The sequence below is a fragment of the Mesitornis unicolor genome, unplaced genomic scaffold (genome assembly GCF_000695765.1).
Source record: "Mesitornis unicolor isolate BGI_N332 unplaced genomic scaffold, ASM69576v1 scaffold19136, whole genome shotgun sequence".
NCBI lineage: Eukaryota > Metazoa > Chordata > Aves > Mesitornithiformes > Mesitornithidae > Mesitornis > Mesitornis unicolor.
In genome coordinates, this window is record NW_010193193.1 from 82900 (window position 1) to 97572 (window position 14673).

The window sequence follows — 14673 nt, forward strand, 5'->3', positions numbered from 1 at the left end:
GTAGAAAAGGGAAGCTTTAATAGGTAACAGGATAGCACGGGTAAAACAAAATGAGACTGCCAGATGGCTATCAGTGGCTCCAAGCCTCCAGTAATGGAGAGGCCATGCGAGAAGAAGTATACGGATGAGGTTTGGCAGTCTTCTGGCCAGCTGACTTCTTAAAGTCTTCAGCACCGCCTAATGTACAGTATTTCTTTGGGGAACTGCTGAATATAATCAAATATACGTTGATTTCCTATTTTATTTGATTTTTCTTCATTAACGTTACAAAAATAGTACACGACCAGAACAATGAGGGATTTGTTTACAATTTAGTCAGCATGTGATGATCTGCAGTCAAAAATAGATCCCTGAGCATGCCTTATCTGTTTTATAGTAGAAAGACAGTGAAACTTAACGGACTTTCTCCAGGCAGACTGGTGAAGGAATTCTAAATTTTCAGCCCATCCTTGCTTTTTCTCAAATAATCCCTAGGTCTTCTCCTCTGCAAAGAAATCAGTGACCTCTTGAGACACTGGAGTGAGTAGGAGAAGGAAAAGTAATCATGCTAGTCCTCCCCTCTAATGTGCCTATCGCATGGAAAAACGTTTGTGTCTAATTGGAACCTGAATATAGTCATTGACTGCAGTTACGATCTTCATTCTGAAGAAAGAGAGTCTGAATATCATGTCTCCAAGGACTTGGAGGTCTTGAGCTAAGAAAATTCTGGGAGGGATATTTAACCCCATGTCTTAGGATTTGGGAGTCTCTAGACCAAAATTTCCCATATTTTTCTGGTATCAAAATGTCCGGGGTTGCAGTTTCAGGATTGTAACCACTTACTGTTGCAGGTAGTTCTTCCCAAAGTGAAGTTTTGCTGAGTTATGACTTGATTTGGAAATATAATCTCTAGTTTGGGAACCCCTATATATCAATGTTTAAGAGGAGAGCCCATCAAGGGGAGAAGCACTTCAGCGCTGATTTGCCCTATACATCTCTCCCTATGAAGTATCAGATACCCAACACTGTCAAAAGCACAATTCTGAGCGAGGCGACCTGATTGGAACTGACAGCTCCTATGTTCCACTGAAATCAGGTCAAAAGACAAGTGTGTGGGGAAAGCAAAGACAAATGGCAAAACAGAAAGGTTGATGTAAGTGTCTAATATTTCACAACCTCTAGTGTCTAAAAAATACACGCCTGAGGCCATAAAAATGGTGTATGATTTTTTTCTATACCTTTCAGTAAGCAAGATGTTAGGCTTCAAAGCATCTTAGTCTCTGATTTCACTAGGATTTTGTACAAGTGTCAACATATAACTTCAGCAAAAACAAAACTGGATGCCACTGAAAATTTTATTTTCCTGAGGCTGAGGAATGTTGGCTGTACTCACATGGGAAAGTGTACCTTAATAGTTAACATAGAACCATAGAAACATAGAATAGTTTGGCTTGGAAGGGACCTTTAAAGGTCATCTAGTCATCCCAGTGAAGTCTCTTGTTGCTGGAGTAAGAAGGCTTTGTCAATAAACACCCCTTAATTGGGCAGCCTGTAGTAAATACCAACCACAAGGTTCCCTTGGTCCCTTGGCCTCTAATTCTTACCCACAAGCTCTCAAGCTGCTTGTGGCTATTCTTCAGAGACAGCTTCACACTCTATCCATTTCTTGAAATTGAGGACAACCCCTCTGCCCCTCCTTCCTTGCCTGTTCCTTCCGAACAGCCTGCAGCCATGGATAGCCACACTTCAGTCATGGAATTCATCCCACCAAGTTTCAGTAATGGCAACAGGTCATCGCTTCTAGCAGCACGGTGGCTTCCAGCTCCTTCTGTTTGTTGCCCATGTTGCACGCAATGCTGGAGAGGGACTTCAGTTGAGCTGTCGAATGTGTCACCTTCTTAGAGGAAAACACTTTAACTCCTTTAAGGTATTTTACTGGTGTTTTCCTGCTGGTTCCTATTACCTCAGGAGCCCCTGGCTCATCTCTGTAGGATTTCAGGTGTGCTGCAGTATACTCAGCACATCTCAGAGCAACAGGCTGAGGACCATCGCTAGCAACCAATCCCTTTAACCATGGCATGTCATCCCACAGCTTGTCATGGGCAAGCCTGACATTGTCCCCCTTCCACTTCAAGGCTAGTTTAAAGCTCTATCAATGAGCTCTGCTAGCTCATGAGCTGTAAATGTTATTTATTTATCCTGTAAATAAGTAGCAAACACCAGTTTTCAGGCATATCCCTGAATTCTAGGGAGATCTATAACTTTCATTTTGGATGTTTGCCCTTATGGTCTGTTATTTTTCTCTGTAAGAGCACAAATATGTGGCACAGGGCATGAGCTTAACTAAGTTTGAAAGAATTACCACTCACGTACCACTCTTCATGTTCATTTGTACCAAGGAACTTTTTGGAATGTATCATTTTTGACCAACAAATGTTTAGGTCATCTAAGTCATTCTGGAAGAAAGCATCTCAAAACTGCTTTGTGTTTCTCAGGGCAATAGTTTATTAGTGAAAGGAGAACCAAATTGAACTGGAGAAGTAAATAATTTTCCTGGCAGAATGTCTTCCTTTAGAAAACAGGTGACCTGATGTCATTTGTTGAAACATATAAGCATAAGAACACGAACTTTAGCAATGCCAAAGTTGCCTTTAAAAAAGTACTAATGCAAAAGCAAAATAAAACATTCTCAGCTGGCCTGAGGTCACTGAGTTTTTCTGCCAGTTCTAAAATGTAACAAAACAGCAGACTTGAATGTGCTTGAAAGATGTGCTTGAATCAGAGTTGCTGAGTGCACAAAGAGGACTCAGATCTCAAAAAGGTAGAGTACGAACTATCCTTCCCCTCTCACCTGACCATTTTTCTCAAAGTCTCAAAGCATAGAAAACAGCAGTTTTAAGGCTTGGATAGTTCAAAAGCAGATCAGCAGATTTTCTCCAACCTTTCCAGAATGTTTTTCACTCTGGACTGAGACCAACCGTAAGAAATTTCAGCCCAAAAGGCAATTTTTTTGGAAAAAAATATAACCTTCTGAAAGGGGAGGTTTAGAATGAAAGCACTTTTCAGCCATAACTATTCCACATCAATCTTTAACACTTTAACTAATGCATTATTAAGCTACAGTTTATTGTATGAATTCCGTATATGCTCTGTATAAATGCATATTTTCACTTATATGTAATGCAGTAGCCAAATATGAAAAAAGGTAAGCTTTCTGAATAACAATAAGTGTAAGAAAAATCTATGTAGAAACAGAAGAGATACTACACAACTATTAACAAGAATCCATCTTTACAAATGAAAGGCTCTGACATTTGCCCAGATCAAAAATCCAATTTTACAGCACTGGGAGATAAGGAATTAAATAGAGTGTAGATATCATCTAAACTGGTACTAAAAGGTTAGCAGTGCTTAAAATTGATTAGTTACCAAGAGCAGACAGCCTACATCCCAGGCTGTAAAAAGAGTATTAGCCAGATGTTCAGAAGCTTTAGTTGTCATTTTAACAAACTCTCGGGCTAGGCAGGAGCTTCACAGATCCCAAAGTGGTGAGCATAACTCTGTTACAAGGCAAGCATCCCAGCATGTCACACAGCAGCTAAGTTAACAACAGCTGGGAAAAAAAGTAAAACTACAAAAACCTTTAGAAAGACTTAGTGGATCTTGTGGGCTCCATACCTAAGGGAACAAAAGCCACTGCAATTTAGGAATTAGGAACCAGTTGGTTTGGAGAAGGAAAGACTGTGAATGGATAAATCCTTCGGTAATTGAAAGATCAGAGAACCATACACCAGATTTCAGACTATGGCAGGTTATGTAAAGATATCCAGAAAAGATCACACTCTCTCCAAAATCAGTGTAAACTACTTACTGCTTTCCTAGCTGTCATCAAGGCAGGAAAAAAGAATAAAATAAATTTTTAAAGACAAAAAAAGTTAGCACTGGGACATGAGTGTGTCATTTTAATCGCCTAGAAATATCATAGATGGCAGTAGCAAAAGCAGTATGTGACTGCTGATAAAGATGAGTTCATTGCTAGGAATAATAGCAAAGAAATGGAAAAAAATGTCAGAAAGGGCTAAGGACTAGTTATATATATGGTCGAACATGACAATGCAAAGTCTCACTGAATGCAGATAACAGTAAATACATAATAGCAAATAAGTCTATAAGCCTCTTCATGGTAAATTGTGGTTTTGCCATTCTAGATTTGCCATGAAGAAAACGTGTCAAAAACTTATGAATCATAAGGAAATATAATGAAATGTCAAAACACCTATTTACTTTGAAAATACAAATCTTAAATAAGGAAAGAAAAGGAAAGAAAAGAAGTTATTCTGCACCCGTAGAGACATGAGACAGCACTTCAGTAATTAATATTTATTACTTATGGCACCTTTCATACATTGAAAATGCTGAACAAATACCAACTGCCCTGTACAACACTCCTACAGTACGTGATACACATAACTATGGAAATTACAGTAGGGAGCTGGTAATGAAATAAAGTCCTGGAGATCCTCCCTTGTGGGGAAAGGCATTGCATGTGAGATGAGGATGCCATGTAGGGATTGCACAGCACACGAGGACACAATTTACACCGAAGTGGAGAGACAGAGGAAAAGGGAAAGACAAAAAATGGGCAAACCTCCACAGGATATGCAGTTGAGATGCTTATAAATGACAGCTGCAGAAGCTGATTTTGACATGCAGCTATTTTCAGGTTCGGAGGTAATCGCATTCAACTTGAGCACACCACCTACAGGCAAAGCTGCACCAGAAAATGGAAAATTGTTTCCTCACCAGCATGTAGATTCATAAAACGTCCTGAGATATAAGGGACCCACGTCGACAATCGAGTCCAACTCCTGACTCCACAAATGACAAGTTAAACCATATATAGAAGAGTGTTGCCAAAATGTTTCCTGAATACCAACAGGTTTTGGGTCATCACCACTTCCCTGAGAAGCTTGTTCCAGTGCTTGATCACCCTCAAAGTGATGAAATTTTTCCTAATAACCAGTCTGAACATCCCCTGATACAGCTTTAGGCTATTCCCTTGCATCCTATCACTGGACACCACAGAGAAGAGATCAGCACCACCCTTACTGCTCCCCTTCATGAGGAATTTATAGACAGCAATGAGGTCTTCCCTCAGCTTCCACTTCTCTAAGCTGAACAAACCTAGTATCCTCAGCTGCTCCTCTTTAGTCTTGCCCTCTAGTCCTTCCACCGTCTTTGTTGCCTCCCCTTGGACAGACTTTAATATATTTATATCCTTTTCATCACACACAATGTGGTAATGCCGGTGAGGCTGCACCAATGCTAAGTAAAGTGGGATGACCACCTTTTTTGACCAGACAGCTACACTGTGCTTAATGTACCCCAGGTTGGCCCTTTTGGCTGCCAGGGCACATTGTTGGCTCATATTGAGCTTCTCATCAACCAAAAACCCCTGCACTCCAGCCTCTTGTTCCCCACTACACACGTACATCCAGGATTACACTGTCCCAGATGCAGAGTCCAGCATTTGTCCTGGTTAAACATCGTACAGTTGATGGTTGCCCAGTGCTGTAATCTATCCAGATCTCTATATTTGGCCTCTAAATCCTCAATGGAGTCAACGGCCTCTTCTAATTTAGTATCATCATCAGACCTAGTGTGGACTCAACTCCTGTGTCCAGGTCATTGATAAAAAACGTTGAAGAGAACTGGCTCCCAAGGAGCAGATAGCTTTGGCTGTTTCTTTTAATTGGGAGCATGGGGTTAAAGCCAGAGAGCAAGAATCAGTTCATGGCCTCCACCAGCTAAACTCTCTGCTTGAGACTGATTCATTATAAATCAGGTTTCTTGCAGCTCAGTTAACCCGCCTGTAGAATAGGTAATTCAGAGCCAGACTGTCAGCTGTGAACTGGCATAGCTCCACTCAGTTCCCAGTGTCAGAAGGGGACATATTTGGCCAAAATCAAGCATCATGCATCCTTGGTGAGGCGGGCAGAGTGATTTACATCATGACCTGAATCACTCTATCCATGTCTACATGGACGGGTGCAGATGTGGCAGGATGCTGCTCTGATCCAGATGTTGCACAGCCCTTCTTAAGCTGAGGTGGCAATGCAGTTTCCAGCATGTGGGTTGTGTCTATAGGGTGCCAATCCATAAAAAAAAAATTTTTTTCTCTGTCTTACAGGCGCAATGAAATTTTATTAATCCCAACTATTTGGCCCTTTATTGTTGACAATGAAGTCTGATATGTCCAGGTTTGTCTGTGACAAATTGCTGTTTTCAAATTATCTTTATTGTTGATAGAATAAGCAATCCCCTGCACTGCTCTCCCAAACTATGTTTGGGAAGTGAAATGACAAAATCAAACAAGAACAACCTCTTGAAATTCAATTTATGGAGTCAGGCAGAAAATCAATAAGTACACCTGACAGGAAGGTTTCCCTTCACTAATATCACCTGAGCATATGAATTGAATGAGCTTTGTGATTTTCTGCCCAGTTAACATAACTTCATAATCTTTCTTCAGTCAAGAGTACCTAGCCCAGGGTATTCCTTAGCAGAACCTCAAGACATCCTGCTTGAACAGAGAACGTTTCTCTTATGTGATCTGCCTCCTGGTCTTGACCCAGCATAAGGATCAATGGTTTAGTTGTATAATTTCCCCAAAGAGTTTTGGCTTTTCCACAAGGTTAAAATATAATATGGATTATATACCTAATACTAGAATAGACTAATATACAGCATGTAACATTAATCATAGGTGATGTTTTCAGAATATCAAATAACATCCTCAGAAATCATTCCATATCTTTCTAAAAGGGCCCAAGGAATTAATGGGCAGTACAAGAGACCTCTTTAAAAAAGAAAAATCTTACCTGTCACAAGTTGTTGTCCAGCCAGTCCTACTGGAACCATCCCCAGGTTATTCATAGCTGTAGCCCAAGCCGTCGGATCAGTGACTGACATGTTAAGCTGTGTGGTATCTATAGCTATACTTCCCAAACCATCAGCCGCTGCAAGAAAAAAAACACACTGTATGTAGAAAAATCAAAGTGCTGGGATTTTTAACCAAAACCTTCAGTGAAAATGAGATATCACAGCTGCTGCTTATTTTGGGCTTGTTATGTTTCTTCATTATGATTCACCTTTAAGATCATTGATAATAGTGCTCGGTATTTTACAGCAAAACATAAAGACATTGGAAACATTCACCAGACATAAAAATGAAACAAGAGTGATTCAGGCTGGTTATATGGAAAACCTTTTCACCATGAGGACAGGCAAGCAGTGGAGGGGGCCATGCAGTCGCCTTAGCAGCTTTCAAGACTGAACTTGAGAAAGCCCTGAGCTACTGGTTTGACCCTATGGCAAAAGAGGGGTGGTAGGTGCCTCATTCCTGGAAATGTTTAAGGTAAGGTTGAAAGGGGCTCTGAGCAACCTGATCTAGCTGAGGATGTCCCTGCTCACTGCAGGGAGGTTAGACTAGATGACCTTTAAAGATCTCTTCCAACTCAAACCATTCTGTGATTCTACGAATATGGTCAAAGAAGACTCAGCCCAGGCATGGGTTTTCCTGGGTTGTGGAAGGAAGAGTGGGTCAGATAGCTAAGGGATGGTACTTTTCCGATTCTGAACCTGCAAACACAAGGTGTGATCACATATTTTTGCTTCCCTCCTCCCCAGTCACAGCTGCAATAAGCTCTTTCCAGCTATTTTCTTATGACCTTTGCAGACCTGAGATATTTACCAGCAGCCATTGCTTTTCCCCAGTTTCTGTTGCTCCTGTTAGACTTCTTCAGCTAGGAATAATGAACTAGTGTATTAGCAGCATCTTGAGATGGGATGTCAATGAACGCAGGGCCCACACACAGCTCATTAGGCTCTGAAAGAGAAAGGACAAAATCAGCTATCAAGTGCTCCAGTCAGAACACAGTTGCAAAACAACAGACCACTTTGGGAATCCACTCAAAGCTCCTGCCCACTCCCGCTGGATCACCAATCCCAGCCTCCCTGCATGAATTTAGCAGCCGCTGTAGAGGTGTTTCTGCAAATGCGCGTCCTTGTCTGCTGAACAAACACGTATGAACCTGCCAGACCACTGAAAAGCCCTTCACAAATTAGGTCTTATCAGTAGCTACACAGCCTCCTCGGCATGAAGGCATCAGCTGAAGGTACATATTAAAGGATGAATATGATTTTTTGTTAACTGTTAACAACTGATGCTGCAAGTTTCAAGGAAATAGTTCGCTGTTTTGAGATGAAAAAGAGGGAAAAAAAGTACTTTGCAATGACTTACAGAATGGAGCCTGCAGAGATGTGGAAAAGTAAGAAAACCTAACAAAGCGGAGGATGATGCCTGCTCCTTAACTAATCCCAGATCTTTGTCTCACAAAGGTTAGTTAGTTTGAAGCAAAGGTGCAGTATCTGCTTCTTGCTAAACCACATTGCTTTCATCAGGTATCTGTCAGACCATGAATTTTACATAAGGGTAACTTTCTGCTGTTGTTATTGTTATTTCTGAAGCTCACCACATCAGCACAGCACTGGTCGGAAAGGAGAATGAATGAGTGAACGGGAAGGAGGTGCGACCAAAGTCTGCAGCTTCCAGCACTCAGAGCAGAGGGAGAGAGCAGTGGCGTGAGGATGATCATAGATACATGCCCGTGTTAGTCACTGTCCTTTAGTTACAGGTGACTATGGGCAAAGGAGGGCTGGCCAGCAGCCTAAAGGGTCTGACCTACAGTGTTTGGTACTAGTGGCCAACAATTGACAGAGTGCTTCCAAGTGTTCGTGGGTGTCATTAATGCTGTGCAGGTGTGTGTTGGTGACTTGTTCAGCTCCAATATATTTGTGCTGTCTTTGAAACAGTACTCAAAAAACCTTAATCAAGAAGTTTCCAGAGTGAAAATCCTAAGAATTCATCTTAAGAAAAGACACAGTTAAGGTGATTACACTATATTTTATCTTAGTACCTTCCATACTTTTCTTTTTTCACGCGTTGTGCATAATGTACAAGATAGAAAGTTTTATATTACAGTTCCCTGACACTGCACAGATCACTTCATAGGAACATGACCACATCAATAGCTGTAAAAGTGAAGAAAGAGTCAGGGTCAGATAATGCTGTACTTTTTTTTAGTATGTTGTAATTTTCAAATAACCAGTATACTAGACTAAAAAGTGTTTTGTTCAAATCTACAGAGGGTCTCTTTAAAAGTCAATATTTATCAACTCTTAATATTTGAATTTGCAATTCCAATTCTTATTTGATCTCCACTCTTCATTATACAGAACATAAAATAATTTTATGATAAAATTATTTTTTAAATAACATCTATAAACACCAAACAAACAGTGAGCTAAGGTCCTCTGCAGGGAATGTGACTACCATAATGCAAGTTACCCGAGATTTATGTCAAGTTTTTAAAAACTGGGTGTCTCCTGTTCAGCTCCTTAAACTTGTACTTAGCTCTTTCCACTCAGGCTATAAAATTCTGATGACAAACATCTATTTCAAGGTTAGAGCTAGCTGAAATATTCCTTGTCAATAAGTTATTTCTCGTGCACTACAGCCCCCCTCACTCTTTATGAATCACTCCCAAATCAATCCTGATTTACAAATGTATGCTGAATAGCCCAGATGAGAGTGGTTCATCTCTTCCCATGATCAGCAGCCTTGCTGTCTTGATGTAGGAAGGCACATCTGAAAACCAACAGCAATGAAATGCATCTTCACATCTTGCTGTGTGCTGGTTGCTTGTCCCCATAACACATCACCCTGACTAGTGGGGAAGAAGGAGGTGCTGCCTCAGAGTTTTGGAAGACGACCTGCAAAGGTATGAATTACTGGGGTGGGTGTCAGACTTTCTTTACTATCCCCTTTTCCTCTGTTTTACTGCCCTGTGAAGTGTGCACTGGTTGATATAACGAGCTCTGCTGCTGAACTCCACACTCTCTTCTCCTCAAATCTACATTGCAGCTGTACCAGCTTTTCCAGAAATGGGAACCAGATCATGAAGGATCAGACACTGGACTAGACGAATGCACTTCAGCCTACTGGGAATTAATAGGTGACTTTTTTGGTATTTGTCTTCTACCAGATTGTCCACATATTTCAAATTTTGGTATACTTTCATGAATTAGCCTCAAGTATTTGTTAAAAGTCTTTGCAGAGAAAGAACAAAGAACCATGAATATGAAATAAAGCAGAATTTGTAAGTTAATTGATGAAACTCCTGTTGTACTATGCCACCAGTCTTTTTGCTCAAAAAATACTCTCTCACTGTCTCTGAGCAGCTTTGTTTCCTCTCTGACCATCAGGTCTACTGTTTTATTATCAGGACCTGGATGCAATACAGGCTGAAACAAGAGAAAAACCACAAAACAGCACATGAGGAGCTTAAAGTGGAACTAGTCCTATCTAACCAAGAACTGCTCCAGGCTATTTTGTCAGTGGAAGAGAGCTGAATAACAAGTATAAATGTACCTATGAACACTGAATAATTTGCAGCAAGCTGCAGGCAGAACTAATGCTACATCCTGAAGGACACAGCCGGTAGAAACCAGCTCTCTTAAAAAGAAAAATACTAATTGTGAACATCCCTTGTACTGACAACTCACCAGTTACATTAACACAGAGTAACATAATATGACTAAAATAATCTCACAGGCATTTCACACCTGATTTAGACTCAACCATTAGCTTTTGTTTAAAAACTTTTGAAAATTCAGATAGGGGAAGTTTTCATTAGTGCTTAAAGTAAAATCAGCTTTGGGCAAATTTCAGCATTTCTTTGTAGAGCTCAGACACTGCATTACTATACACTTCATGACACTGAAATCAAAACAAGCCAGGGAAACAAATAAACCCAATCACTAGGCCATATAATAACCAAAGTGCTGTGTACGATAAGAAATACATCTCCTAGTAAAGATCCTTGCTTTATTAAAAATAAAAGGAATCACTGTGATACTGGTTAAACAGGCAACACAGTGTAAGTTTATGCAGGGATCCTGTGTATCATGAGCAGACATTAATCGATCCCGTTTCACTGACATCACAGTGCTTTTAGAAAGCATTCCTGATTTATAATGCATTAGGTCTCCTCTGGGCATTAATGACCTGAACGTAAAAGAAATCTGTGTTTATAAAGACTTGTGCCTGGGAGTAGCTTTACTCCAGGGGAGTAACTTCAGAAGCAAATAAAGCCATAATCCTGATTTACAGGAGAAAATGTGCGAAGACTTCTGTGTGCCCCTGTTCCTTGAGGTTTGGGAGAGGCAGGGACGTTAATACAAACTTCCTTATTTGAGAGCTTCTGATTAACAAAATTTTAATGCCAAATACTTTGTAAAGCAATTCCACAGGACACTTTTTGTGGTCTCTCTTTTTGCAGACACAGCACAAGTACCAATCCTTAGATGGTGGATTGTTGGAGACATTTAGGCTTTCCTCAGACAGGTTTTCAGGAAGATAAAGCAGCCTCAAGTCCATACCAATGAGCACTCCTCAGTCATAGCAGTCGTAGCAGATTGTACTTAGTACGCATATTTTATACCAGGCAATTAAATGCAGTTACCCAAATGAATACAGAAGTCGGTTATATATTGTGCATCAATTATCACAGGCAATGAATGCCACAAGACAAAGAAATTAACACAACATAAAACTAATTCAATAACACAGCAGATTGCTAAGTTAAAATCCTACCCTTTAGATATCCATAACACCACAGACAATGAATTATGACACGGAGCAAAGCTGAGTAAATGCACCACCGTAACGGGGCTCTGTGGAGTGCCTGGGTCAGTGGCCAGCTCCAGTACGCAAGGAGGAGGTTTTCTGTCCAGCTCTGACACCGACCTGCTTGGGTGACCTTCGGTCATTTCACCTCTTTGTCTAATTTTAGTGACCAATAAATGCTTCAAGGAGAAGACTGATGCCATCAGCGTTTTGAAACTTGGGACTGCAAGTCGCAAAGGCACTAAATGTCATTGGTGCTGGTTCTCAAGACAATGCAGATGGGCAGGAGTGATGAGGTATCTTGTGAACTTTTACACTTAAGTGAGTTTTCCAGTTCTTACAAGAACAGCTTGTGCGAAGCGTTTGTTCCTGTTCACCATGATTCATAGGATAGCGGTCATTAGGTCTGTCACACTCCACCTGACCTGCCAAAGTACAGATCATTTACCAGGTTAGCACCAGCTGTCTTCTAAAATATATCAAGTGGTTTGCACTGGTTTTTCCCAGTGTTTTTACTTCCCCAGCTGCAGACAGGACTCCCAGTAAAGAAGGAAGAAAAAGAAAGAAAAGATAGACAAGGATTTGCTGTCAGTCACTACCTATTTCCTCCTGACCGTTTTAGGACAAAAAAGAAATCTGTGAGTAGCAACAATAAATATGATACCTTTGTGCTGCTGCCATCTTACCCGGAGCACATGAAACATCTCCAATGTGACTGTGAAGATGGCTTTTATTAAAAATACTGTTTGTGCAGTGTTCCAAGAAGAGGCATTGTCTCATAGTTTTACATGGTTAGTAGTATGTTAACACCTAGAAAACCTTACTTAAGTTCTGAAATTCAAAATGAGTTGAAGGAAAACAGATATTTATTGCAACAATCTGTAAAAAAAGTTAAAAAAATTACTAATTCAATTAAAAAAATACATGAGGTACTAGAGCATTTTTGAAAAAGTGTCTTATTTTCTAGGATGGGACCCTAATTTAGGCATCTAATGCATAGTTCAGCCTTTTCCAGCTGTACTGAAGAGAGGTCAGTTGCTTTCCAGGTTTTCCAGAGAGTTATACTGTTTACCTGGTTTTGTCTGTCACGTCTCCCTCTTACAGATGACTTTTGAAAGCAAACATTGACTCTGCAGGAACTGGCCATTTCCTTAAGAAAACAGCTTCATTAGGCACAAGCAGGGTTGTACCCTTAGAGCCTAAATGGGAGCTCTGGTTATGTGTTCACTTACACAATTCTTCCGATTTTTTGTCATATGAATGGATAATAACAGCTTTACTCATTCTAGATGATGTCATTAAAAAACTACATTGGCATCTTATAAACACATAAAACATGCTGCAGCATTAAGAGTTTTCTTTTTTCACTATATACACTGAATACGTAGGTTTTTACATAGTTACAAAGGATTCTTTCCACCAATTTTCACTGAAAAACGGTTAATGAGTAAATCATGGCCATACTGATAGGACTAAGACAACTCAGAGACAAATCACAATATATTTACAGTTTCCATCTAAATTTAACAAAGCCAATTTGCACAAAACACATTTTCTGGAAGAACTGCTCATTTGAGATGCTGCATTACGTAAATCCTCTGCCCCAGCACTTCTTGAAGATAACACATGGTACACACAAAGGCCAGATTTCCCTTGGAAAGCACAACACTGGAAGATTTCAACACTGAAAAAAAAATAAAACAAAGGTCTTCAAGACAAACAGGTGTTCTCCTGCGATGCTCCTCGAAAGGTCACCTGACTATATTTCATGCTAAATCCCAAACTTCACTGGTAGCTCAGAGCAAAGCCTTAACAAGTTACAAACGTGCTTTTTCTTTTGTGTGTATTTTAACAGCTGCAGCCTGAATATGCTGAAGTCTATAAATAACAGAATCTGGAGGCACATTAAGCAAAGCATTATAGATGTCCAGCTTAGTGACTGAAAAAGCATATGCAGTTCCAAAATCATCTGGAAGGGAAAAAAAAAGCAACTTTGCAGGCTAGCAACGCAGCACAGGCTTGATCAAAACAGGTCTGATTATTCCTTGAACACAAAACGCTGTTGTGAATTGATGATTGCATCTCCATTTTTCACCCTGCCAAGACAACTCGCAAGTGTGAATCACTTGCTTCCCATTTAAGAGGGCAGTAGCTCACTGAATAAATTAGACCAACTCTTCCTTTAAATTTCTGTATTGTAAGAATTTATATTTAGGAACAAAAAAATGATTCTGAAATCTGTTAATTACTTACAGAAGTATTTTAGTAGTAGGCCTTGCATGACACTGTTTTCTGATGAAGACCACTGACTGCTTTAGAAACATGACATCCCACACCACTGTATTTCAGACAACAGAAAAAACACCCAAAGCAGGTCCAGAGCAAACACACTTCAGCAACTTCACTGGAAAGTTGAATACTGAACTGAGAGGTGCTGGATGTCATAAAGTACCTGGGCCAGTCGTTACAAGTGTGCTATACATGCTGTTTCTTACCTATCTAGGCTTGAGGGAACACCTTTATAAATACACCACACTTACCAGATACCTTCTCCTATTCTAAAGTACAATATCCTTACCTTATGTTTACTAGAGCTACTTCAAGCAGCTGCAATGCAATAGGTTGCTTGGTTTGGTTTTTTAAGAAATACAGATGAAGAAAAGGGAAAAAAAAAAAACAAAAAAACCACACCACCACCAACAGTCACAAACATCAAAGCAAGCTGGGACACACTTCCAGAAAAAGCATTTTAGCTTCCTGGCTAACTGAAAGTGAAATCACTCCCATGCCACCTCCTGAAAAAATCAACAGCTTGATGGGTAAGCCCTGTCTGTGGCAGAGCCCTGGGGACGGTATCATGCAGTCCATCAGAGGCAGGGCAGCCTTGTTACTGACTTTCCAAACGAACACCAACTGCTCTCTTCTAGCCCTAGAAGACCAGGAGA

The 14673-nt window shown here is 40.3% G+C and overlaps 1 protein-coding gene across 1 annotated transcript in view; it reads right to left on the reverse strand.

The window, feature by feature from the left end:
- Window positions 1-6996, reverse strand: part of LOC104542914 (ecto-NOX disulfide-thiol exchanger 1) — a gene marked incomplete at its 3' end in the record, with an annotated part of 73520 nt that extends 66524 nt beyond the window's left edge. Inside the window, exon 1 of the mRNA XM_010187380.1 lies at window positions 6861-6996. Coding sequence (XP_010185682.1) covers window positions 6861-6951 — 91 coding nt within the window. The remainder of the gene's footprint in view (window positions 1-6860) is intronic.
- Between the last annotated feature and the right edge of the window lie 7677 nt (window positions 6997-14673).